General features: G+C 36.2%; 1 protein-coding gene across 7 annotated transcripts in view; it reads right to left on the bottom strand.

Moving 5' to 3' along the window:
• Positions 1-23,792, bottom strand: part of FAF1 (Fas associated factor 1) — a 473,410-nt gene that overhangs the window by 130,518 nt on the left and 319,100 nt on the right. For all 7 annotated transcript variants that reach the window (XM_070609689.1, XM_070609691.1, XM_070609693.1 and 4 more), the window contains 3 exons: positions 14,941-15,067; positions 13,911-13,974; positions 12,048-12,129 (listed from right to left, as the gene is read on the bottom strand). In XM_070609689.1, the coding sequence (XP_070465790.1) occupies positions 12,048-12,129; positions 13,911-13,974; positions 14,941-15,067 (273 nt within the window). The remainder of the gene's footprint in view (positions 1-12,047; positions 12,130-13,910; positions 13,975-14,940; positions 15,068-23,792) is intronic.

The following is a 23,792-nucleotide window of genomic DNA, read 5'->3' as shown; positions in this document are numbered from 1 at the left end:
TAAGTTTGGGAAGGTTTATTGATACAAACAACTGATACACTGCTATAACAATAAACAATCATTCATCCTTTACCTAGATGTATCAATTATTAACATTTTGCCATATTTGCTCTATCATTCTTTTTATGCTTCCTTCCCTGGAACATTTAAAGTTGCACACATCATGACTCCTCCACTCTACATAGTTTAGTGTTTGTCTCCTAAGAAACAAGGACATTCCCTTACAAAACCATAGTATCTTTAGCACACCCCAGATGATAATATTGTTACAATAATATCATCTAATATAGGGTCCATATTCAAATTTCCCCAAGTACCTCAAAATATCCTTTGTAGCTGTGTTATTTATTGTTTTAAATCTAGTCTCTAACTGGGATCATTCCAATACACTGATCACTTCCACAACCCTGTTCCTGTATATGGATGTTCACAGGTCCAGCCCAGCATCCAACTGTGCCTCAGGAAAAGTATACGGTGAGAATAGAGGCAGGGCAGCATGAAGCCACACTACCTGGGTTCAAATTCCAGCTGTGTGACCTTGGGAAAGCTACTTCACTTTTCTGTGCCTTGAGTACCATATAATGGCTCTGGAGGTCATAAGTCCAACACTCTGTCTAGATAGGAGTGGTGATTGAGTGCTATAATAGAGTTGGTCCTGGGGTCTAGGCATGAACATCAGATTGGCTGCTTCTTTATGAAAGTAATCCTTGAGCTGAATTTTAAAAGCAGGATATAGTAACTGACTTCTCTGTGACTTGAGCTAAAATTTAAATTTAGGTGATAGTGAGGAAAAGAAGAGTGAAAACAAAAAAAAGCAAAGAGAAAAGTTTGGAAAAGGTCCAGAGATGTCAATGTCCTACTGTGCTCAAAGAACTTGAAGCTAGTACTTTTTAAAGAAACAGAGTGCAGATTGATCTATGGAACGAATCATGACACTTTGCCTTTTTTGGCTCCCGAAGCTGAGTTCTGGGACCAAGAGGCAGCAACCTACTGGAGAGGTTCCAAAAGGAAAGAGCCAGCTCCTGAAATTGAGGAGATGCCAGGATGGTGTCTTTTTCCTCTCACTTCCTGAAGCAGATGCTGGGATAGCACTCTGAAGTTTTGAAGACACGGATGTATTTGAGTCTCACGTAGGGAGAACTCTCATATGGGAGTCACAGGTTAAACAAACAAACAAAGCAAGCCTAAAGTAAAAGCAAACTGTCTTCATAAAATAAGCTCAAAAATGTCCATTGGGTACAGAGCTTTAGCAGTTTTCATTGTTCGGTCTATAATACTCAGGTAATGAAATATATTTGAGGAAGACCAACATGTGACTGAAGTTTTCACGAATAAGGAATAAGAAGCTCAAGTGACTGGCCATTATAACAAACTGTAGAGAGTCAGGCAGGCTCTTTGGGGAGGCTAGGAGAGAGAGTGCAGAGGCAAGAAAGTAGACAGTTTCAGGCCAGACCAAGGATCTCATCTCATTGGTTTTCCAGGCGAACACTTAGGAGCAGTACTAAGGACTGGAAAACTGGCCTCATAAAAGTGAAGGCAGCATTTTTCAGATCTTCCATTCTTCTCTTCTGAGAGGGATAACACTACCCCTAGTTAACCAGAGGCCTGTTAAACAGGCAGAACAGTATGAGTGTGAAATGTGAAGTACACATTTTGAAAGGCACTGGTAAACAAATACTCCCCTCTCCCACTTTTAGTCCACTGAGCAAGAGAAAAAGAACCCACAGCCTACCTATCTCATCTGTTTCCACATTCCAGGAGGTTGAGAAACCACAGTAACAAAGAATTGAAGATAAATTAACAGTAATTTTTCAATAAAAGTGTATTGATAATAATGCATTCTTGCTGAAAATCACAGAATTTCACTGATTTGTCGGTGCACATGTTCAGTAACCTTTTACTGTCTAGTACTGTCTGGTAGATTTCAAAGTAGAATACTGTAAATTACATGAACAAGCTAAGTGGAGTTTAAGCATATAGACCTGTAGTAACTCCTAACCATCCACTTAATAGGAGTGGCAGAGACTGTTAGTAGTCCCTAAATATTTTCCATTTCTACTTTAGTGAGGAAATCTCTTATTTATTTTTTTAAGTTGGATTAATGGCTGACTGAAATAAAGAATAATTTCTCATCCTCCCTTTTACACAAGTGTAGCTATGTAACTAAGTTCTGGCCAATGTAAGCAGAAGAGCTAGTTCGAGTTCCAACAGTCATCCTGAATCATGACATAACCTGAACTGTACCATACTGTGGAGCAACATGATAGAAGGAAGCTGAGTTTCTGACTCTATGATGTGCCATACAAGGGCTGGACAGACTACCTCTGGACTTTTTGAAAAGAAGAGAGAAATTAACTTCTCTTTTGTTTAAGTCATTATTAATCTTAATTTTTATGTTATAAGCAACCAAACCCAATCCTAACTCCTACAATAGGCTAACTATAAGAAAGCCTTAGTCGTACCTAAAAATGACAAGCCTATTGAACTGTATCATCAACCCATAAGATCTGAAGAAAAGATATACATTTATGGATTAATTCTCGGCCCATCAGAAAGACTCACAGCCTCTAATGGGCCCTGAATTATACTTTAAGGGATTACAACTACCACTGGCCCAAGGCAAATGACATGACTGTCATTTAGAAAGCTCCATCTTGTACATCTGGTTAATAAGAAAGGAGGGACCCTATTCTCAGAAGGCCAAGTAGGAACCATGGTTGAACGAAGGCAAAAGAAGACATGGAGGTTGCTGCTTGGTGGCCACCTAGTCTAGTCTTCATGCAGAGATAAGGGAGAGCCTTCCGATAACATGCAGTCCAGTCCATTTGACTCAGACAGGATAGCCTACTAGGATTTACAATAGTGTAATAGTGAAGTGTACATCTACTTGAAATTCCATGTGTGCCATATTATACATATTTGAGACCCAATAGGATGGCTGAAGTCAAAGCAAACGTTTGGTCCAGGTATTTTTTATTTTTTGCTTATTTATCTACCTATCCATGCACATACATAATGTTTACAACACAAAAGGAGGCATATTGTACACACTATTATGCATCTTACTTTTTTCACTTAAAAATATATCTTGAACATCATTCCATATCAATATATATGAAGTGGCTTCATTCTTTTTAATGGTTACATAGTACTCCACTGTATGAATGACATATAAGATGTTTCCAATTTTTTGCTGTTATAAACAATGCTATAATAAATATCTATATATTTATCTTATTTCTCATATGCTTAAGAATATATGTGGAAAAAACTTTGCTATTATAATAGGTGAAAATGATATATTAGTGTAGTTTTCATCTGTATTTCTTATATTAGGGAAAATATGAAGCATCTTTTCATATTTCATGAGTCATTTTTATTTCTCTTTCTGTGAAATACCTGCTTATATTGCTTGCCCATTCTGGGTTGTTGTCTTAGTGATTTTTGGAGTTCTTCATAAATATATATACTAGAGAAGTTAAGTTTCAAATATCTTTAATAAAGATATTATACACTACTTAGTATCAAAAATACTTTGATTTTCTTAATATAGTTATTTATAAAAGACAGCAAATGACAAGGCAAATACAGAACCAACAGATTCTATTGAAATGCTCCACAGAAGAAAGAAAGGCCAGAACACATTAGTGAAAGCAGTATTATTCTCTCCTGTTTTGTTAGGCACTTGAAGGAGGGTGTGGGAGAAACAGGATACTAGAACACCCTTATATATAAAAAGGTACACAAAAGCTAACAGGTTGTGAAATTTAGAAGCCAAAAAGTTTGTAAACTACATTGTGTTATTACTATACTATGATTTTCTAATCATTGCCTGACACTCCACAACTACACATACACAAATGTACACAGTTGCGCAGTCTCACTGCCACCAATTTCTCCCCTCCAATCCATCCTACAAACTGCTACCATATTACTTATTCCTATGGTACAGCTCTGACAGTGTCACCCTCTTCAAAACTTTCAAAAAAGACCAATGCCGAACAACAAGTCTTTAGCTGGCATTCAGGGGTTTCCAAAGGTGAAACCCCAGTCTACTTCTCTACTTTAGCCCTATCTCATCCTGCTCCCTGACACGTACCATACATAGCAGTTCAACAGGCCTATTCATCTTCTCTAACATATGCATCTGAACAACTTGGTTACTGTTAAGGTGAGATGCATTATTCCAAGGTGGGTTCATTGCCAAGATAATTTTATCCCCATTTCAGAGAAAATAAAGTGCAGGCATATATAGCTAGCCAGTATCAGGGCTTAGTTTCAAATCCAAATCTGCCTGATTTATTCAATGTCCACCTACTACAAGCACATAATCTTAAAGATGTTTCACATACATTTCAAAGATGTTTTATGTATATTAACTTTTTGTTAATCAACTTTGAGAGGTATGTATTACAATGCAAATTTTTAAATGTAGAAACTGATGCTCAGGGAACCAGAATTCTGATTAGTACTCTTTCTGCCACCCTCCTATTTATTTATTTTTTAAAGGTTGGTACCTGAGCTCACATCTCTTGCCAATCTTTTTTATCCTTTCTTCTCCCCAAAGCCCCCCAGTACATAGTTGTATATTCTAGATGTGGGTCCTTCTGGCTCTGCTACGTGGGATGCCACCTCAGCATGGCTTGATGAGCAGTGCAAGGTCTGCACCCAGGGTCTGAACCAGTGAAACCCTGCGCCGCCGAAGCAGAGCACCTGAACTTAACCACTCGGCCACAGGGCCAGCTCTCCTATATCTCTTATTTTTAACTGAAAATGTTTAAGATTAGACATGAAACGGATTTCTTGAATTTATAAGTGAAATACTTAGAAAACAAATTTAACTTTTTACCCTTTTAAAATAGGTAATATGAATAAGAAATACCTTCTAGGGCCAGGGAGGGCCCTTTGGGACAAATGATAAAAATATGGATAAAGTCTATTAACGGAAATCAGCCTTGCTTTTGATATTTTAATAAATTTTACCTGTATTGCTTTTCAAATATAGTTAAAAAGTTCTCAAAAAGATGGTGAACAGAAGTAGACCGAGAACATTTTACACAGCAGCATATCCTTTTTCTTTTTGAGGAAGATCAGCCCTGAGCTAACATCTGCCGCCAATCCTCCTCTTTTTTGCTGAGGAAGACTGGCCCTGGGCTAACATCTGTGCCCATCTTCCTCTACTTTGTATGTGGGCTTGCCACAGCATGGCTTGACAAGTGGTGCATAGGTCTGCACCTGGGATCCAAACTGCCGAACCCCGGGCTGCTGAAGCGGAATGAGGAAACGTAACCGCTGCACCACGGGGCTGGCCCCCATAGCAGCATATCTTAAAACTAATTTAATAAATTTTTAACTAACTTAAAAAATAACTTTAATATGCACACTAAAGATTTTTACAATTTTATTTAGATCTCATAACTCAGAGAATTGGAGGCAAATTCTAAATATCATACTAACAATATACCGTTTAGTGGAAACATCTAATTGCAGAATAGTGTATTTGGTATGGTTGCATTTATGAAAAATCTATCAACTTTTTACTGACATACATGTTTGGAGATTTTTTAAAAATTGCATTTAAAAGTAAAAACATTTAATGGTGGTTATTTTTAGATTTGGGATTATGTGGTAACTCATTTTCTACTTTAAAGGCATATGTATTTTTTTTTTTACAGCAAACATTTTATTTGTATAACGAAAACATACTTAAAAAACTATATTATCATCATAGTTCTTATCTCACACATGTGCAGGATGCTGTTCTAGCTGTCATATAAAATTACTCTAAAGACATCATCTGCATTTAAGGAATTTAAATTGAAAAGAAAACAAAGGCAAGATGAACAGACTGGGCATATTTTCCAAAGCACAAATAAGTTTGTTTGCCTGGTTTTTCTGGATGATGGAGTGCTAGAAACTCATTAACTACAGCTATGGTTTCAGATTTGTGTAGAACTTATTTTTCTTAAAAAAATTCATCAGTCATGGTACTTACATTTCTTTTAACATGAGCATGTAGAAACAGCACTACTTTAAAATGGGCTGACTTTTAAAAATAAATGTAATAAAATTTGATAACTAACAAGCACTGTTATAGCAAAGCACTCATTAATTGCTGTAAATGCTAAGAGGCAGTCTCAACATTCCTTTCTAGAATCGTTCTTAGAGCTAGTTCATGAACTGCACGTGAAAATCAGTTTTGCTACTTTACAAACATTTGTCAAATTTGTCCAAAACTGCTTAACAGCACTTGGGCCACGGGGTTGGGTGCATTTATGGATAGCATCCCATTTAATCCTCAAAACAACCATATAAAGTAGATATCATCATCATTTCCCTTTTTTTCCCAGTTTGGAAACAGGCTCATTACTTGTTTGGGGCCACAGAGTTACTAAGTGGGAAATCAAGAACTGAGCACTGATTTCCTTAACTTATTTGTGTGCGATATTTGGAAACAGCATGGGTCTGAAGTCAAGATCTAAGGAGGTGGAAAAGGATTACTGGTATCAAAGCCCAGTCTCCAAAGGAATGCTGGGAAAGAAACAATCCTTCACTTGGGAGATAAACCCTGGCACTGGGATCTTTAAGGCTGTTGACTTTTAGTTACTACAAATGTCTAATCATTCTCTAGGGTACTTTTTGTTGTGAGGAAAATTCAGGGGTAGCAGGAATGAGAGGTGAAGAGGCTATAAGGAGAAAAACCTTTAAGAAACTCCCAGCGGGGACCGGCCCCATGGCCTAGTGGTTAAGTTCGCGTGCTCAGCTTTGGCAGCCAGGGGTTTGCCGGTTCAGATCCTAGGTGCAGACCTACGCACAGCTCATCAAGCCATGATGTGGTGGATTCCCATGTAGAGGAACTAGAATGACCTACAACTAGGATATACAACTACGTACCGGGGCTTTGGGGAGACCAAAAAAAGAGGAACATTGCCAACAAATGTTAGTTCAGGGCCAATCTCCTCAAAAAAAAAAAAAAAAGAAAGAAAGAAACTCCCAGGGAATCAGGGTGCGGCCAGTGGCAACTCTTCAGCAACCTTAATTAAGGAGGCTAACCATTGGCTCTCATTTAGATAAAGATAAAATATAAACTTCATTCAACAACTATCTTTTAAATGTCAAGGAATCATAGCCCCCTCTATGCCTTGGCCCCTGCTGATCTTCCCAGCCACATGCCTTGCAATCCAACTCTCTGTCTTGCATTTTTTGCTTTCTGTCTTAAATTTTTGGTTGTAATCCCCTCATTTTGATCTTTTTGTCTTTGCTTTTGACTTTTCTTCTGTTTAGAATTCTGTTATTTGCCTAAGTATTACTCATTGTATAAGATTCAGGTCAGAGGTACCCCCTCAAGAAATCTCCCTGAACTTCTAAGGTGGACGAAGTACCTCTCCTCTTTGCTTCTATAACATATTATATTATGTGGATCTGTTTATATTGTTTTATCTTCTCCATAGACTGTGAGCATCTCAAGGGCAGGAAACCTCTATATTCCAGGTCCTTAGTAGGCATGTGATAAATATTTATGGCCTTCAACTGAATGAACAACCTTAATAGTTAAGGGAAAAGAAAGAGGTCACAAAACAGATCAATCCATTATCAGAAGTCAAAACTTTGTCATAACATAAACAGAAGAACTTAGAATACCTGTTTTACTGAAGTTGGAGCTCTGCTTTGGACAGTATTATAAATTCCTCATGAAAAAGGCAGAAAGAACTTTGAACACTCTCACCACCAAATGTTCTCAAATGAAATCAGTTTGAAGCAATTTTCATTAAGATGGATTGAATGTGGCATCGTGAGAAACACTTTATCAAATGTAGTGTTTTACTTAGTGATTAACTATATACCAGTTGATGAAGCTCCCCAAATCCTTTGTAATCCCACCACTCCAATAAACATTTAATGAGTATATAAGTTCAAAAAGCCTGGCAGAGGATTTAAACCTTCAATCTTGTTTTTATTTACTCTTGGAACTCAATTTCTCACTTCAAGTGAAGAATCCTGGTGCTTGAGGCTCATCTGTTGCCCTGGTAAAATTAATGTGCCTCCCACAGTTTAAATTAAACATGTGATATTTAAGATGGAAGAAATTTAGTAAGAATGCCACAGTATCGGTCACACTCGCCTTAAAATATCTCAACATGAGCAAATTTTCTTAAAAATGATTCATTCAGAAGTCTTAAAAAATAATATTGAAAAAGATTTGTTTTAACTCTCAAATATGAAATCTGAAAAGGAGAGATGAAGTTTGATAACTGAATCCTGCAGTACAGAAGTTAGCACTGAAAAGTGAAGTACAGGGTAAATCACACTTACCTGTGTCGGAACACCTGAGTTCTTATTTGGCTTCTACTACTTACTATGGATGTGTCTTTGGGCAAGTCATATTGCTTTTCTGAGCTTCCTCATCTGTACAATGGGAATATTGATATTATGTCCCTATCTCACTGGTTTGTTGTGGGATTCAAATGAGATATGTATAGGAAAATGTTTTATAAACCACAGAGCACCATAAAAATCCGAAGGAGCAGTACTATTTCTATACTTACATGATCCTCTTTAATTAAAAGGAGATGTATATCATTTGGTTGATGACCATAATAAATGTACCTGCTTAGATTTAATTTTGAGTAACTTATCCATTATGTGGATAAATTTTACTTAAATTTAGAGTAAGTAATAAATGATGCATAAACTGTTGATCTTTAACTTGAAAAGAGAAATGAGGAAAGAAAAAAGCCCTGGACAAGGGGAGAAAGATAAAGACAGTTTAGGAGTCCAAAAAGGTCAGTGGATTTTGGTATAAATCTAATATGAAGCAAAACACTGAATTACATGAACCAATGATTTTTCATGTGTTAAAACATCAAAATACTAATCAAAAGCAAACAATCAATTGTTTCACTAGAAATATCCAGAAATCAATAAGCAAGAGTTTATGCTTCGCTGGGGATCAACAGTCTGAATAAATCCAAATGCCAATTTATTGTTAGACACTTAGTAAAAGTTCTTTTGTCTATTGTATACTGTATATTTAAATAAGTATCTTCGTCTAAAGTTATAATGCTTAAAGTATACACAGTATTTCTCTCAGTAGCTTTTACATGGATTTAAAAGATGTCTATGCCTATTTGGGGAACTAAAGTTTACATTACAAAAGGCCCTGACATTTTCTGGTGACTTCAACTGCTTAGCGATCTTGCTGGAAAGCAGAGACAGAGAGATCCCAAATACATTCTTATCAAGGAATGAATTGAAAAACAGATTATTTTACAGCTATAATTAGATAATCTCTCAAACATATTTATATCCAACAATAAGTGACTGTTTCAATATAATAACATGGCCATACAATGAGAGACTCTATAACCAATAAAAATCCCATTATAATAAAGTATTCAGCATTACTTCCAGAACATTCTTGCAAAAACAGTTTGACCTGAATCTAACAAAGCTTTTAGACCTAATATCCATTTCTCAGGAAATACAGATAGAGGAAAAAGTCAAATAACATCACAAGAAGGCAATCACACAAATCCAGAATTTGGAACAATCTCTATCTATAAATCATCTATGCATGATCTCTTCACAAAGTAAACATCATGGAAAAAAAAGAGAGGGGGTGGGTGCTTGCTTAAAAGAGATTTAAGAAATCTAACAACCAAATATAATTCGTGATCCTTGAGTGGATCGTGGTTCCAGAAAAGTAGTTAAAAAGACATTTTGGGGACAACTGGTGAAGTTTGAATATGTACTGGATATTAGATGATATTAGGGAATTACTGTTAATTTTGTTACATGTGATAATGGTATTGTGATCATGTTGGAGAATAGCATTATTTTTGGAAAACGCATGCAGATGTTTTTAGGGCTATAATATGATATCTGTAATTTCCTTTGAAATGGTTCAGCAAAAAATAATGAATGTACAAGGGTATCCCAAATGGTTTTGTGCAGTTCAAGCTTTAATAATTTCAAAAGTTTAACTGCTACAAACTTCAAAAAATCATCAGAAACCTTATTTATATTTCTTTTACATTTGTTTGTTTTTGTGAATTCTGAAAAATAAATTTGAAATATATTTTTGGTTTCAGTCAATGTTTGCCATTTCCAACCAGAGAGGAACTGAAAGAAAAATTTGTCATAAAAACTTTACTCATCAAAATCACAAATCCAAGTAAGTACAGAAATGTAAATAATTAAATTTCAAATGCTGCTCTTTTATAAATGTGTAGCAGTTAAACTTTTTAAGCCCTAAAATTCCATTAAAACTTTGGGATGCTCTGTATACAGAAGAAGGAAATATGGCAAAATTTTAGTAATTATTAAATATGGGTATAAGGGATTTGGGTGTTTATTCTTTCTTATTCTTTTTACTTTTTCTGTATTAAAAGTTGTTGTAATAAAAAGATAAAATATTATAAAATATAATTAAGGAAATTACCAGATACTATTAAAAGGTAAAAATAAGCTGTTTTAACAGGATTATAACATGACTCAATTTCATATTAAATAAGCATAAATGTATTATTGAAACATATAATAAAAAATATGGAAAAGCATATATCATAAAATTAACCATTAACCTGTGTTAGAATATTTTCTTTTTGTTTTTCAGTATTTTCCATAAACTTATATTTATGGAAATTACAAGGTGTATTACCATAAATATGTATTTCCTCAAAAATAATGTCCATTTTATATAGATTTAATAGTTAAAAAACAGATGCTTAAAACAGCCTCTACAATGGGCTGTTCTACTATTCTGAGGATAAAGAACAGTTCATGTTTATATTTCTTAATCTACTTCATTAAACCATCAGCCATAGCTCTAAGTTTGATCACTAATTATTGTCTTGGAATTCAATTTTTTAAATTTGTTTCAAATGAAATTTTCTTTAGGTCAGAGTTTAACATAAACTAGAAAATAGAAATTTCAGAGGCATCCCTGAACTCCATTCTCAAAATTCCTTGCCCTCTTTAATTCAAATAACTTTCCTTCTACTCTACACACTATTCTTTCCTTCCTCTCTTTTTCCTTCATTCATTAAATATACAAAATATTTACTATGCATAGGGATGTAAGGTACACAGTCACTGCCAAAGAGAAAAATTAAATCTCTTGAGAAGACATACACACACACACACACACATATATATATAAAGAGAGAATGGATAATTATATGCAATGTAAGTGTAACAATAAGATGAACAGAGGGTATCATTGTAAAGCACTAAAGGGGTGAGTGTGGTCAATGTGAGAGTACTGGAAGAGTCAGGAAAGGTTAAGTCTCAGAGGAAGAGTAGGACTCAACATGGTAAAGAGCAGAATGAAAGGCATTATAGATAGTGGGGAAACATGAAAAAAGAGCAAGATTATGGGGAAACATAAATAGTACACTATGGCTAGATGTATTAAGTGTAAGGCAGGGAATGGGAAGAGCTGAAGCTGGATAGATAAGCAGGAGCCAGATTACTGAAGTCTTGACTGCTGTGTTAACATAGAAATAGAGCGACTGCATAGAATCTTCTTGCTCAAAATGTGCCTTCTGAATCCTTGTTATAAACTTTAATCTACCTGATTTCAAGATCACAAAGCCCATTTCTATATTTAAGGAAGAATCTTTTTTGTTGTCTAAAGTGACTTTTGGGAAAAATATTACAGTTATTAGATATATGCTATTAGATAGAATAATCATTTTGGGAAAAGACTGAAGGACAAATCCTTTAGCAAGAACCTGTCAATCATGTAACTGAACAGAATACAAAAATGTAGCTGGGTCTCTTCTAAGAATACCCATCTTTTTTTTTCCCTACAAAAATATCCTGTTTCAGAGCTTAAAAAGGCCTTCTGCAAGGCCAGCAGTATCCTATTTATACTACTGCCCCTCTGAAATGGGCATCTTGGTGATGATTAGGTTGGTAGATGAACCAGAAACAAAATCAAGTCTTCAATCTGAAAAAAACAGAAAACATTAAGCACTGACTCAGGCCTGGTGGTAAACCTATGGGACGCACTTTGTAATCAGAAAAGGTAAGACTGCACTTACATCTCGGGCTTTCACATAGAAGGCCTCTTGGAAAGCAGCTTCTAATGAGCCAATGAAAAATACAGGATGGCAGTCACCATATCTATAGGAAAAATTGCATCTATTAATTCAAATACACTTCAAATTCACTTCAAAGTTTCACAAGTCTAACCAATAACTTTTAAGCAAATGTTGAGGCTAATGTCTCTTAAGCACAGACCAAACATTAAAACATTTCTTTAAAGGCTTGAGAATGAGCTTCACTGGTTTTTAGAATTCTTCTTGGCTTATACTGATATATTAGAACGTTGTAATTTTAAGTACATCTAGTGAATGGATTTAATAAGTGCTATGAAACCTTATGCCATTTACAAGTAGCAATTCCTTGCTACCCACTTTCACAAGATTTTCCTAATTTCAGTAGCCTTAACTTTCCATTTTAGTTCATTTATTCCAAAAGTCCAACAGAGAGGGAAAAAATGGTATCTTGCAAAGTTTCCAAATGATATTACATTGGAAAACAGAAATATTATTTACATGAAAATTTAGGGTTAAATATTTAAATCCTCTTTGCTTAGACACCTTAGGGGAATCTCAAATGCATATAAAACATTTTATATTAGGCTCTTTTTTTGGGTGAGGAAGACTGGCCCTGAGGTAACATCTGTTGCCAATCTTCCTCTTTTTGCTTGAGGAAGATTGTCACAGAGCTAACATCAGCCAATCTTCCTCTATTTGGTATGGGGACGTCACCACAGTGTGGGTTGACAAGTGGTGTGTAGGTCTGCACCTGGGATCCAAATCTGTGACCCCGGGCTGCTGACACAAAGCATGCAAACTTAACCACTATGCCACCAAGCTGGGCCTATATTAGACTCTTAAGAGAAGAAATGTTACATGATTCCAAAACAAAAATTAAAAGAAAAAAATTAACTAATTAACTTATATTTAAAATTTTTTAATTATCTTTCAATTTAATATTATTTTAAAGGATATTTTGTCCTAGGATATACTAAAAATTAGAAATGTATAACCCAATCCTTTGGGGAATATAGTCAAGAAATATCTTCAAGATATTTCAAGAACATAGTCAAGAAATTAGTGATTCATTTATTGTATTTCTATAAAGATATGGAGATAAGATAAATACATCTCTAAAGTGGCATTAAATGGTCTACTAGTTATCTGACATTAAATACTATGTGTTTCACTACCAAGAGTATATAAATTGTTAAATGAATAGTTTGAATACTTTAAGGAAAAATTAAAAACAATCAATCTGGGGCCAGCCCTGTGGCTGAGTGGTTAAGTTCACATACTCCACTTCGGTGGCCCAGGGTTTCACCAGTTCAGATCCTGGTCGCGGACCTAGCACTGCTCATGAAGCCATGCTGAGGCAGCGTCCCACATAGCAGAGCCAGAAGGACCTACAACTAGAATATACAACTATGCACTGGGTGGTTTTGGGGAGCAGAAAAAGAAGAAGAAGGAAAAAGCAGATTGGCAAGAGATGTTAGCTCAGGTGCCAATCTTTAAAAACAAAACAGGGGCCGGCCCAGTGGCGCAGTGGTTAAGTTCGCACGTTCTGCTTCGGTGGCCCAGGGTTCGCCAGTTTGGATCCCGGGTGCGGACATGGCACCACTTGGCAAGTCATGCTGTGGTAGGCATCCCACATATAAAGTAGAGGAAGGTGGGCACGGATGTTAGCTCAGGGCCAGTCTTCCTCAGAAAATAGAGGAGATTGGCAGCAGATGTTAGCTCAGAGCTAATCTTCCTCAAAAAAAAAAAGAAAACAACCAATCAATCTATGATTAAAATTGTTCCAGAAAGATCACAGTAGCATTATAAGAACATCAATTTTATATATTAATGTACTAATCCTACCTTGAAGAAAATTCTGCTGCAAATTGTAATAAGGCTTCTTCTTCATTTTCTGCATTTTCTGGCACTAAAAAATAAACAAAAGAAAAAACAAAAACAAAAACCCAAAACAAATAGACACAAAAAACAAACCACATAACATCTAATTTCACATATAAGAAATATATTCAATCAATAAAGAGGAAATAAAATTAAATTTTAGCTTCTGTGATATATCTGAGGAGACGTTTTAACTTCACACACATCAGAAGATTTCATCAGACCTTAAGTAAGAACCTTAAAAAAATTCCAAGCTCATAAATTTTGGAAAAGCAACTGACACAATCTGCTAAGCATTTTAGATATGTCAGTCATCAATTAGGATTTCAATGTTTTCTTAAAATGACACTTTTGTGATTAAATTATATAAAAGGATCTGGAATTATTTTAAAGACCTACTAATCAAGAAAATGGTCAATTTTACGTAAATATCACATCTGTTTCTGCCCACAGGAATTCCCTAATTTCACACAGTAATTGAGCCATTTAAGGACTTAACAGCCATTTTGCATGTAGCACTGCTTGAGATTCTACAATATCATCTTGTAAAGTGGAAGTGAGAGATATGGCACATTTAGTTTACTTTTTTCCTTCCAAAGATGGGTGCCAGTAAATAGAAAAGTAATATTACTGCTCTTAAAACTGATATCTCCAATAAGATCTGGGGAAACAAGTACATTCACAGAAAGTAAAGCTATTTGTTTACCAACCTCTAGGTTTAAAGTAAAGAGACAGACATAATTAATTATACACATGAAGCAAAAGTCACATTTCCATGTATTTTTAATGAATTTTACTAAAGCACTGGGAATTGCTTGCCTTAATAAAATCGAACTTAAGAGGTTCTGGTTCTAATAAATAATGCCTAATTGCTATATTTTATCTTTCCAAACCTGGAAGTCAGTATGAGATTTTTAAGTTTACTGTTCTTCATAAGTTTCTGTACTAGCAGGGAGAATTATAAAGCTGGACCCAAAGAGCTATTAATACTCACTCATTGGAGATTTTCTCAGAGCAGATGATGCCATGCCGAATACTTCTCCATCATCCACCCCAAATTCAGAAGCATCTTCAAAGTCATCTCCATCACTATCACTAACCATATGAACATCGGTGCTTTGCTATTGAAGGAAAGTCCTGATTAGTTTCAGGGATTTTTGTGTGTTTTATCTCTACCCTATAGTACACAATTAAGCACTCAATAAATATTTGCTCAATAAAAGAGGAGATGGGTACAATTGGAGAGGTCAGAGATGAAGTAAGCTAGTATATGAGTCTTTCAAAAAGCTCACACTAATCTATATTTGCTAGGCAGAAGCAATGGTAACAATCTCAGACTTGCCACTTCCTTACTGCACTTCTCAAATTTCTTAGTGCAATATGGTATATTATCCTCACAGTGTTATTGGAAGATAACGTGAAATACACTACATATGACAGCTCTTTGTAAACCAAAGGCTATTGAATATGATATGTAATATGATGCTTCAACTTAATAAATATTTATTGAGAATTTACCACATGCTGGGCACTGATAAACATGCTCTGTTTATTTCGTTTTCAGCAACATCAGTTGAGGCTTAAGGTATTACAATTAAAAACATCAGCTTCAAAATATAAACCAGGCTGCTGGTCTCCAGGTTAAAATGGGATCTAAAATATTCTGAGATTTAAAACATTCGAACTGAGTTGTGGTACTGTGAAGGGGGATCCCAGCAAGGTATCTGGCTAAATGCCTGTCTGTACTATGTTTAATAAATACAGTCTATAAAGACTATTTAACAAATGAAATTCCTACCTTTTAAAATATGTCGCTACGTACTTAAGTTAGGAAAGTGGAGAAACTATTTGATCCTTTAGTCTATGCAGAAGGACCTAACTTAGAGATAACAATGTTTCAGAGAGCACCGAGAGAAACTTACAATCAAAGACTCCTAAAACTTGACTAGAGGGAATGTTAAGAGTTCAGCTAGTCATAGAATCATAGATTTTAAAGCTGGTAGGGATTTTAAAGATCTCTCATCAATGGTTCTCAAACTTCTTTTCACAAGGTTACATTGTTCCTCTGGCCCCAGGCAAAATATTATGTAAAATAACAAGCGCATACAATAGATAAAAGTAAGGCCACTTGTGGTGATGCAAGGAGAGAGCATGAGGAGCCTAATGCCCTGGGCTTGGCCTTTTCTTCCTCATCACCCTTTGACAGCTCAGGTACCTCTGAAGGATCTCAGGACGTTATGGAACAACTTTTAAAACTACTGATCTAGTACGTCTAACAGCTCCAAATGAAGAAGCCAAGATATTTACTCCGTTTGACTCAGTAGGTTTAGCCATAGGAGTTTACCTCATACTAGGATAGGGATTTTAATTTTGTACCTGTGTAACCCATTATTCACTGTGTCTTCACAAAGTATAGAATTCCCAAATCTCTTAAGATCCTGAAAAGTGAAATCCTACCACAACAACATCTTCAAAGGGAGGTATCCAAAAAGCAGATTTTGTTGAAAAAAGTATATTTCAAACATGAATTATTGAAGTATCTGCAAGAATGAACTACTTAATTATGTATAAAGAACTCCCAATCCTTTCACCTTTTCTTATCAGCCATCTAACAGGTTAGGAAAAGCTTTTCCCAAAAAATGAGATAAATAATCTTTTTTTCATTAATGTTTGCTGATGAGATAATGAGCAAGATAATCTCTTGCTTCAGTCATTGCTGCCCTAAAATTCTTTGAATCCAGAGAAGCTACTTATTCAGATTTTAAAAACAGCTAAAAAAATCTGTGATTCTATTTTGGCTGTTTATTGCATTCATTTATTCCCTTTATCATTTACCAAACTTTCATGAACCCCTACTAAGTGCCACACTGCCTGGACCTGTGTGAAAGACGTAGTCTATGCTCTCTCGAGCAACATCATATAATATATACAGATAATTATAATACCTAGTGATAAGTATTAGGACAGATATGTTCAGAGGAGACCACTAAAGACACTGGAAGTGGGAGGGATCGGGGCAAACTTCCTAAAGGACATGTTAACCAAACTCTTTGAGACAGAAATTTAGAATGATCTCAAGAGATTTATTATGCACCCCTATGTTCATTGTAGCATTATTCACAATAGCCAAGATGTGGAAGCAACCCAAGTGCCCATCTACGGATGAATGGATAAAGAAGATATGGTATATATATACAATGGAATACCACTCAGGCATAAAAAAGGACAAAATCATCCCATTTTCAAGAACATGGATGGACCTTGAGGATATGATGTTAAGTGAAATAAGCCAGACAGAGAAATACAAATACTTTCACTCATGTGGAAAATAACAAATACATAGATAAAGAGAACAGATTAGTGGTTACCATAGGGGAAGTGGATTGCAGGGTAAGCAAAAGGGATAAAGGGGCACATATCTATGGTGATGGATAAAAATTAGCCTACTGGGGGTGAGCACAATGAAGTGTATTCAGAAGTTGATAAATAATAATGTACACTTGAAACTCTACAATGATATAAACCATAATGATCTCAATAAAATTACCTGAAAATTTAGAAATCATACATATTTGGCACCAAGGCAAGCCTATAATTGAAGCAGATGCTCCTTTCACCAACTAGTACTTATGATGAAGCACCAGGTTAAAAACTAGGTATACAGAGATAAAACATGGGTTCTGGCCTTCAAGAAATTTCCATTCTAAAAGAAGATATATTTAGTTGCAAATATGTCTTTTTCAGTGTGATAAGAGATACAACAAAAGTATAAGCAAAGGCTGTTGGAGAATAAAGGAGAGAATGATAAGTTACTCTAGGACCAGTGAAGACGACCGCGCAAGGCTTCACACAAGTATGAATATTTAACCCATACCTTTAAAAAAGATATCAACGTTATGGAGTGTGTGCAATGGGAGGCTGATGGGGAGGGAACTGTACTCTAGACAGAGAAAAGACTCAAGCAAAGAACTGGATACTTAAAAAATCAATGAAGAATTCAGAAAAGCAAACCGAATCATCTGCTTTATGTTTGGGAGAGGAATGTGGACTAAGGGCAAAAGGTCTGATGGAACTAGATTGTGTCAGTCCTTAAATTGGCATGCTAAGGTATTTGGACTTTACTGATGGCAACAGGGAAATCAGCGAATGTTTCTAGGCAGAGGACTGTTCAAGGGAACAACTCTGATGGCTGTGTGTGTGTATGTTTGGGTAGTGTGGTAGCATATGGCAGACTGGACTGGAAGATATGACAAGGGAGACTTATTTCAAAGTTCCAAATGAGAGACCTGGAGGGCCTATTCTTGAGCATAGCAGTGGGAACTGAATGAAGGAGACAGACTTAAAATACACTTGAGCAGAAATGATAGGAATTGGTGACCAATTTGATTTGAGGATGAAAAAATGGAAGAGGCAAATATGACACCAAGTTTTCTAGTTTGGGTAACTGAGTGGGAAGAGAAGGTAGGTCTGGTGAGGGAGGATATTGAGGTCAGTTCTCACACAGAATAAATTTGAGGAAGCTGTAGGACAAACAGGTTAAAACATGTAATAGGCAGTTGGAAAAAAATCTTCTTAGGAGCCCACGAAAGAGGCCCAGAAAAGATTTAGATTTGGAAGTAATTAGTATATAGATAATAGTTGAGGTTATAGGAATGAATAAGATCACTCAGTTAAAAAATAAAGGAAGAGTGATAAGAATAAGAGTTTATAGAATATATATATATACATATAATATATATCATATATATGTAAATATATAAATAAATATTTCAATTGGTAAAGGAAGAGAAACAGTAAAAGAGACAAAAACACAGCTGTCAAAGATTAGAAAGTCAACTGAGAGAAAGAATCTTAGAAGCAAGGTCTGAGAAAATTTCAATGGAGACAAGAACTGTAAACAGGTTCAGTAGGATGAGAATTAAGGAAGAGACAGCTATAGTATTAGGACAAAAAAAAAAATGACAAAGAAACCTGAGTTTATAATCAAAAGACCCAGTGTTGAATGCTCTACCATTTTCTGTATGACTCTGACCATGTGTCTTTGCATCTCCACTGCAGAATGTGACTAATAATGACCTACGAAGGTGGCTGTGGAAATGAAAACAGATGGCAAAGCATGATATCTTACAAAGACTATTGTCTGACTCTAATAGTTAAAATGAATTTAGTTACATGGGAGAAAGAAGCCAAGTTATAGTGAGTTAAGTGAATAGAAGATAAAGAATAGAGTCATCCTTTATACATTACTCTAAGAAGCCTGGCTGTGAAGGAAAGGATAGATGGAGCCAATCAGGTGGGAGCCAGGCTTGAATGAATATTTCTTCTTTAGGATGAGATTTGAACTTGTTTTTAAGATGAAGAGAAGGAACCAACAGTGAGGAAGAGGATAAAAATGCAAGAGACATCTCTTATCCTTCCCATCCTGTGGGAGAGGTTAGCATGGGTAGAATCAAGAAAATGGGCAGAACATAAACTCCAACAGGAAGAAACTTCTCAACTAACAAATTAGGATAACAATTTGATGCTGATACAAAAATACCCTCATTTGAATAGTCAAAAAGGAAAGAGTTGTAAAAATCTCCACGTATCAGATCAATTGAATCGACAGTTTCAAAGAACAACAAGTCGTTCAGTGACTGGAATGAACAGTTTTAGGCTTGTGTTGATGATGACCATTAGCATGGGCAAGGACATGGGTTTTTGGAAGACACGCTAAGTTCAGTTTTAAACAGAGTGAATCTGCAGTGGGCATTCAGATGGAGATGTTCAGGAGGAATAGGATTACTATTTAGGCTTGTCTGCCTGTGGTGCAATGCCACAGTATGGTGGAAGAAGAAAACAGTATGCAGCATTGCACCACAGGCAGACAAGTTAAATACTTGTCTCATCAAGTTTTAAAAATTGAAATACAGGTGATGTGAGTGTCATGGAGGAGTGAATTTGCCTGGGAATCTCTCCCCTCCAACATACATCAAAAAGGAGCAATCATATTCCAACAGAAAATACCCTAAAAGCACAAAAATCCTCGGAGAGTCACAGCAGCCACAGGATGGAGGGCAGAAAGGCTGGAGCCCCACTTGGAGGAGCTGGAACAGGGTAAGAGAACTCTTCACTCCCTCCCTTTCTAAAGACTGTGGTTGCTGCTGCGGGAGGCTCTGAGATGGAAGAAGTGGGGGAGGGGTCCTGCATCCGCAGGATCACCCAGGACTCCCTAGGGCCCCTGCAGCCTAGAGGGAGGCCCTCTAATGGGGTGAAAGCTTTTGGGCAGGGTGACCTCATCAAACCAAGACGCCAGGAGATCAGATAGCACAGGGAAACCAGGACTGCACGCAGGAGACAGTGCCCCTCCCCCAACCCACACCGCACCATCTTGGCTGAAGGCAGAAGGCTCAGAATATGCGTCTCTTGACCCCCACCCAGTGGCGATAGGCTGTAACTGGAATCAAATAATATCACAATGGGGAAGACCCATCCTTCCAGCATCAGGCACTTCATCAAATCTCCAGACCAGAAAGAAAACAACAAGCACCCAGAATTCAGTCCTGAGGACAGAGAAATAAGCAAAATAATGACAATGAAGTCAAAATAGCTACCGTCAAAAAACTCAATGAGGTAAAAGAGAATATAGACAAACAATTCAATGAGTTCAGGAGCTACTTCACAAAAGAGATTGAAACTATAAAGAAGAATCAATCAGAAATATTACAGATGAAAGACACAATGGAAGAGATACAACAAAATATGGATTCCGTGATTGCTTGTGTGGACACCATAGAGGAGCAAATCAGCATAAGCGAAGACAGACATGTCGAAGTGCTCCAGATAGAGGAGGAGAGAGAACTAAGACTAAAAACAAATGAATAAAGTCTCCAAGAAATATCCGACTCAATGAGGAAACATAAGAATTATAGGTATTCACGAAGGTGAAGAGAAGGAGAATGGAGGAGAAAGTGTGTTCCAAGAAATAATAGCAGAGAACATCCCAAATCTATGGAATGAGAGTGAAATATGTGTGGAGGAAGCTTCCAGATCTCCTAGATTTGTCAATGTAAAAAGACCTACTGCAAGGCATCTAGTAGTAAAACTGGCAAAAATGAATGACAAAGAAAGAATACTCAGAGCAGCAAGGCAGAAGAAAATAACCTACAAAGGAACCTCTATCAGACTTTCAGCAGATTTCTCTGCAGAAACCTTACAAGCTAAGAGAGAATGGAATGAAATATTCAAAAGTTTAAAAGATAAAAATCATCAGCCCAGAATACTCTATCCAGCAAAAATATCCTTCAGATATGAGGGAGAAATTAAATCTTTTCCCAGACAAACAAACGCTGAAGGACTTCGTAGCCACAAGACCCCTCCTAAAAGAAATCTCAAGAAGGCCCTCATATCTGAAAAAAGAAAAAAGGGAGAAAGTGGTTACAAAACACAGAGTAAGGAGACAAATAGACAGAATCAGAATAAGATAGCAGATATTCAAGTATAGCATTAGGCTAAAGGAAAGGAAAACACCAAGAACAAAAACAATCTTGTCACTTTAAGCACAAACTCACAACACAAGTTGGAATAAGATATGAGAATAATAACTTAGAAGGAGAGGAGGAAAGGGACTGAATCAGTTTAGACTAAAGAAATAAGAGGCCATCAGAAAATGGACTATGTTACACACGAGATTCTGAATACAAACTTCAGGGTAGCCACTAAACTAAAAAACAGAACAGGGACATAAAAAATAAATAAGGAAAAAACAAAGAAACAGATCATAAAAAAACCGCATAATTCAATGGGTAGACCAAAACACACAGGATGAGAAACAAAGGAAATGCAGGAAACTGGAAAACAAGTGACAGAATGACAGCATTAAGCCCTCATACATCAATAATCACCCTCAATGTAAACGGATTGAATTCTCCAATAAAAAGACACAGAGTGGCAAGATGGATTAAAGAACAAGATCCAACAGTTTGTTGCCTCCAGGAAACAGATCTCAGCTCCAATGACAAATACAGGCTCTGAGTGAAGAGGTGGAAGATGATACTACAAGTTAATGGCAAATAAAAGAAAGCAGGTGTCACAATACTTATATCAGACAAAGTAGACTTCAAGATAAGGCAGGTAAAGAGAGACAAAGAGGGGCAGTATACAATGATCAAAGGGACATCCCATCAAGAAGAAATAACCCTTATAAATATCTATGCACCCAACACAGGAGCACCAAACTACATAAAGCAACTATTAACAAATCTAAAAGAAGATATTAAAAATAAGACAATAATGGTAGGGGACCTCAACACCCCACTCACATCATTGGACAGATCATCCAGACAGAAAATCTACAAGGAAACAGTGGAATTAAATGAAAAGCTAAAACAGTTGGACTTAACAGACATATATAGAACACTCCATCCAAAAACAGCAGAATACACATTTGTCTCAAGTGTGCACGGAACATTCTCAAGGATAGACCATATGTTGGGAAACAAGGCAAGCCTCTATAAATTTCAAAACATTGAAATAATGACAAGCGTCTTCTCTGGTCATAATGCTATAAAGCTAGAAATTAATTCTAAGAAAAAAGCTGAGAAAGGGACAAAGATGTGGAAACTAAACAATATGCTATTGAACAAGCAATGGATCATTGAAGAAATTAAAGGAGAAATCAAAAAATATCTGGAGACAAATGAAAATGATAACATGCCATACCAACACATACGGGATGCAGCAAAAGATGTATTAAGAGGGAAATTCATCACAATACAGACTCACCTTAATAAACAAGAAAAATCCCAAATAAGCAATCTCAAATTACAACTAACTGAATTAGAAAAAGAACAAACAAAGCCCAAAGTCAGCAGAAGGAGAGAAATAATAAAAATCAGAGCAGAAACAAATGCTATTGAAACAAAAAAGGCAGTAGAAAGGATCAACAAAACAAAGAGCTGGTTCGTTGAGAAGATAAATAAAATTGACAACCCCTAGCCAGACTGACAAAGAAACAAGAGAAAAAGCTCAAATAAACAAAACCAGAAGTGAAAGAGGAGAAATAACAACAGACTCCACAGAAACACAACAGATAATAAGAGAATACTATGAAAAACTATGCCAACAAAATGGATACCCTAGAGGAAATGGATAAATTCTTAGACTCTTACAACCTCCCAAAGCTGAGTCAAGAAGAAACAGACAATCTGAATAGACCAATAACAAGGAAAGAGATTGAAACAGCAATTATAAGCATCCAAACAATAAAACCCCAGAACCAGACGGCTTTCCTGGGGAATTCTACCAAACTTTCAGAGAGGATTTAATACCTATCCTTTTCAAGCTATTCCAGAAAATTAGGGAGGATGGAACACTGCCTAACACATTCTACGAGGCCAACATCACTCTGATACCAAAGCATGACAAGGACAGCACAAAAAGGGAGAACTACAGGCCAATATCGCTGATGAACAGAGATGTAAAAATTCTCAACAAAATTTTGGTAATACGAATTCAGCTACACATCAAAAGGATCACACACCACGATCAACTGGGATTCATACCAGGGACACAGGGATGGTTCAACATCCGCAAATCAATCAATGTGATACACCACATCAACAAATTGAGGAATAAAAACCACATGATCATCTCAATAGATGCAGAGAAAGCATCTGACAAGATCCAAGAGCCATTTATGATAAAAATTCTTAACAAAATGGGGATAGAAGGAAATTACCTCAAATAATAAAGGCCATATATGACAAACCCACAGCCAACAATACACTCAGTGGCCAAAAACTGAGTGCCATCCCCATGAGAACAGGAACGAGAGAAGGATGCCCTCTATCACCACTCTTATTCAAC

This window comes from Equus przewalskii, chromosome 2 (assembly GCF_037783145.1).
Source record: "Equus przewalskii isolate Varuska chromosome 2, EquPr2, whole genome shotgun sequence".
Classification (NCBI taxonomy): domain Eukaryota; kingdom Metazoa; phylum Chordata; class Mammalia; order Perissodactyla; family Equidae; genus Equus; species Equus przewalskii.
The sequence above is the reverse complement of the archived record's forward strand: the minus strand, read 5'-3'. Positions and strand labels throughout refer to the sequence as shown.